The sequence below is a fragment of the Cherax quadricarinatus genome, unplaced genomic scaffold (genome assembly GCF_038502225.1).
Source record: "Cherax quadricarinatus isolate ZL_2023a unplaced genomic scaffold, ASM3850222v1 Contig217, whole genome shotgun sequence".
In the NCBI taxonomy this organism is placed as follows: domain Eukaryota; kingdom Metazoa; phylum Arthropoda; class Malacostraca; order Decapoda; family Parastacidae; genus Cherax; species Cherax quadricarinatus.
Window position 1 is genome coordinate 125,053 of NW_027195243.1, and position 3,983 is coordinate 129,035.

General features: G+C 40.0%; 1 protein-coding gene across 1 annotated transcript; it reads right to left on the reverse strand.

Annotated features, from left to right (window-relative positions):
• Positions 1-266: 266 nt before the first annotated feature.
• LOC138851263 (uncharacterized) lies at positions 267-3,614 on the reverse strand. Its single transcript, XM_070080198.1, has 2 exons — positions 3,364-3,614; positions 267-2,147 (listed from the first exon to the last, which is right to left on the reverse strand). Exons 1-2 carry the CDS (start codon positions 3,369-3,371, stop codon positions 1,190-1,192), a joined length of 966 nt encoding a protein of 321 aa, XP_069936299.1. The 5' UTR covers positions 3,372-3,614; the 3' UTR covers positions 267-1,189.
• Between the last annotated feature and the right edge of the window lie 369 nt (positions 3,615-3,983).

Consider the following 3,983-nt stretch of genomic DNA (forward strand, 5'->3'; position numbering starts at 1 on the left):
TTAACATGTTATGTACTGAGAAGACTTAACATCCACACCCATGTTATGTACTGAGAAGTCATACTTTCTACTATCTAGATTAGTGACTAATATTTATTATGAAGATGTCTAAGGAAAGAATAATGAAGGAGAGAGAGAGAGAGAGTTATTTATTTATTTATTTTAACCTAAGCTGTAATCGTTACTGTTTTATTAATAGGAAAATTAAATTAGTTACTTAATTTTTTATTTTTTATTTCATTTTTACAATATGTACAATACAAACCTCTTATTTTTTCGTTTATAAAATAGTATAAAATAGTGAGCGATTGTCTTTATTAGCGTAAAGGTTTACAAGAAACTCTACTGTCTTCCATAATATTCCTTGAGATTTTCCAGGGAATTTTGATTTCTCGTTCAGTTTCGCTTTAAACAGTTTTGACGGGTAGATTTCCAGACATAACTCTACGGTGAATACGCAGGGTCTTGTATGTATCTATAATTAATGATATTTTCCCGATTATTAACTTTCTGTGAAGATCGTGTAGGCCATTTATCATGGTTGTTCACTTCAATGTTGATTTACCAGTGAATCTCAGTAACCTTCTGGTCATAGAGAAGTTTTTCTCTATTCTGGAAGTTTATTACAAGCAGGGATGACCTCTGTAAAGATTTTTGTGTAGTACTCCACTCTAAATGTTACTCCTTTCGAATTCTACTCCATTTACGACGACTCGCTGTGTTTCTATTTCATCCATTCTTTTTCCCATTCCAGAATTTTATCAGTAACCCCAGAGTCTGCACTTTCTTTCAGAGTTTTTCGTGTGGCACTTTGTCAATGTCTTCGAAATGTCCATCAACAGGAAAGCCTTTGCATAAATTATCACTGCAGGAATGTTATATGGGCGGATTTCAAGATTAAGAACTAAATCTAATGGCAAAAGGTAAATGGCATGATTTTGGAGTAAATAAATCGAAAATATTTGGAAAGTTGCCAGGAAATTTAAGTCTAAGACTTATGACTAGAAGGAGGAAGGGGCCTCAAAGTCCATAAATGCCGAAAAAAATGCGGTTACTAAAATTACTTAACAGTGATGGTTTACAAAAAGTTTTTTCAATGTATATAGCTTTAGCCAATGTATGTCATAGATCTCGACTCTTTGTTGTCAACCTTTTCAAATGCAGTTGTAACTACGATATCTGTAGTATTTTAAAAGAAAACAGTGGAAAACTTTTTTTTACGAAAAGCTGACTGAAGCTGACGATTCTCTAACTGTGATGAGATCACTTCAAAAGTTGCTGGAAGAACTTGAGCTGTTGAAGCTTCGGGAGACAGCTGGGAGCCCTTCTCGTGGAATGCCGATTGAAAATGACTTTTTACATTCTCATGTAAGTTGACCTTCTCGAGGACTGTAGGCAGAACTCGTGCGGTAGAAATCTCGGGGAACAGAGGGATAATGTTTTTATGGAAAGCTGACGTTAGTTGGCTACTTCTTGACGAAGGTAGGTCCACCTTCTCTAAAGCTGAAGATGGAAGCAGAGCGGTGAAAGTTTCAGGAGACAGCTGGGAGCCATTTTCATGGAAAGCTGGCTGAAGTAGGCTACTTCTTGACTCTAATAGATCCACATTCTCAAAAGCCGTAGGCAGAACCTGAGGTGAGGAAGCTTCTGGGGACAATTGAGAATCATTCCCATGGAAAGTTGATTGAAGTTGGCGTCTCCTTAACTCGAGTAAATCTACCGTTTTAAAGACTGTAGGTAGAACCCGAGCTGTGGAAGTTCCAAGGGACAGCTGTGAACCCTTCTCAATGAAAGCCGACTGAGGTTGACTTCTCTCCTGCTCAGATACCTGAGTAGTGGAAATCTTGGAGGACAACTGGAAACCATCCTCGTGAAAAGCAGACTGCAGTGAGCTACTCTTCGATTTACGTGGGTCTGTCTTCTTGAAGGCTGTATGAAGAAGCCGAGTTGTGGAAACAACAGTGGACAAAGGAGAACCTTTTTTGTAGAAACTAGACGGGAGGTGTTGTCTTCTTAACTCCGACAATTCCACTTTTTCAAAAGTTGTAGGTAGTACGAGAGCTGTAGCAGCTTCTGGGGAAAGAGAATCACTCTCCGCATGGAACGCTGACTGAAATTTTGAGTTCTCAGCCTGTTGTAGCGAGTGCCTGATAAAGGATAGAAATATATATTAGTCGTATATGTACATTTAAGACAATTAACTTGATATCATTACATCGTCGAAATAATTATGATAATTTTATCCGTCAATCTACTTTCATTATAGTGCAAATATTTATATATTCATAAAATTAATACTGATCCTGCGGTGATAAACGAATTTATGTGGTAAGACAACATCCTGTGAGTGAACATGCCACAATAAAGGCACAATATACCATCCCAACTGAAGCACTTACTATGTTACTGTAGTTTTTAAGTGTCTCTCCTTGGCTGCTGTAATATTCAAGAATTCATAAGGAATTTTTACATAATAAAGCAAACATTACATTTTTTGAACACTTCATATTGGCTCCTTCTTCGACCAACATTTTTATAGTGTGGTTATACTATATGTGCACAAGAATGTGTGTTCAAATATATACTTGCGTTACAATCATCACATCATCAGGAACTTGCAATGTTGTAGAAATGAGTAGGAAGTCCTGGCAGATTCGTTCCGGGAAATGACTCTCCGGACGACTCTTCCTTGTGGTTATTTTGCATCGTTTATCGCTCGCTCGGGATTATTTCATACTTGTGTATATACATCAAGTGATCACTGTGGGTTGTCATGTATGATCACTGGCGGAGTACCAGAGTTCATATCTGGCCTCAGGAAAGTTCTTGGATTATAGTACTTATGAATGTCAGAGGAAGCAGAGAAATATGCGGACTGCGTTTGACATAGCACTGCTCAGAAACTTAATAAAAATAATCGCAAGACAGCCATTATAAGATGAAAGATTAAGAAATGAATAATTGCCAAAAGAATAGATAGGAGGGTCATAGTGTAGGACGTAGAATGAGAATGTGAACATTGCCATTGGTACTACACGCGGTTCTCTTCTAGGACCCATAGTGTTCCTGGTATAAATAAATAACCTTCACGGTGGCCTGTAATACTAAACTCTAATGTTTATGTTTAATGCAAAGTTAATTAATGAGAAGAATCTAAACGAATGACACTTAACAATAACAAAAGAAGACCTGGGCCATCTGAATGAACAGTCATACAGTAGCTGCTGGAATTCAAGTCCAGCAGAAATAAAAGTGGAAATGGGCAAAGGAGTAACAGTAACAAATGAAACCAGTCACATTAGTGACTTAGCAAGTCGAAGAAACAAATAACGAGATAAACCAAAACACGAAAACCATTCATACCTGAACATGACGCGGTCGTGGCGGCGCTGGTATTGGTATCCACCTAAGTACGTCTCTCGGGACGTCACTACTCCCACCAAGCACACCAGCAATACCTGATGTAAAATATATGTAAACTTCAGATAATTTACTGAAAGCAAGTTCAAAATAGAGTACGTCACCAGTCACACTGCCACAGACCAGAGTGAGAGTCACCAGTCACACTGCCACAGACCAGAGCGAGAGTCACCAATCACACTGCCACAGGCCAGAGCAAGAGTCACCAGTCACACTGCCACAGACCAGAGCGAGAGTCACCAATCACACTGCCACAGGCCAGAGCAAGAGTCACCAGTCACACTGCCACAGGCCAGAGCGAGAGTCACCAATCACACTGCCACAGGCCAGAGCAAGAGTCACCAATCACACTGCCACAGGCCAGAGCGAGAGTCACCAATCACACTGCCACAGGCCAGAGCAAGAGTCACCAATCACACTGCCACAGGCCAGAGCGAGAGTCACCAATCACACTGCCACAGGCCAGAGCAAGTCACCAATCACACTGCCACAGGCCAGAGCGAGAGTCACCAATCACACTGCCACAGGCCAGAGCAAGAGTCACCAATCACACTGCCACAGGC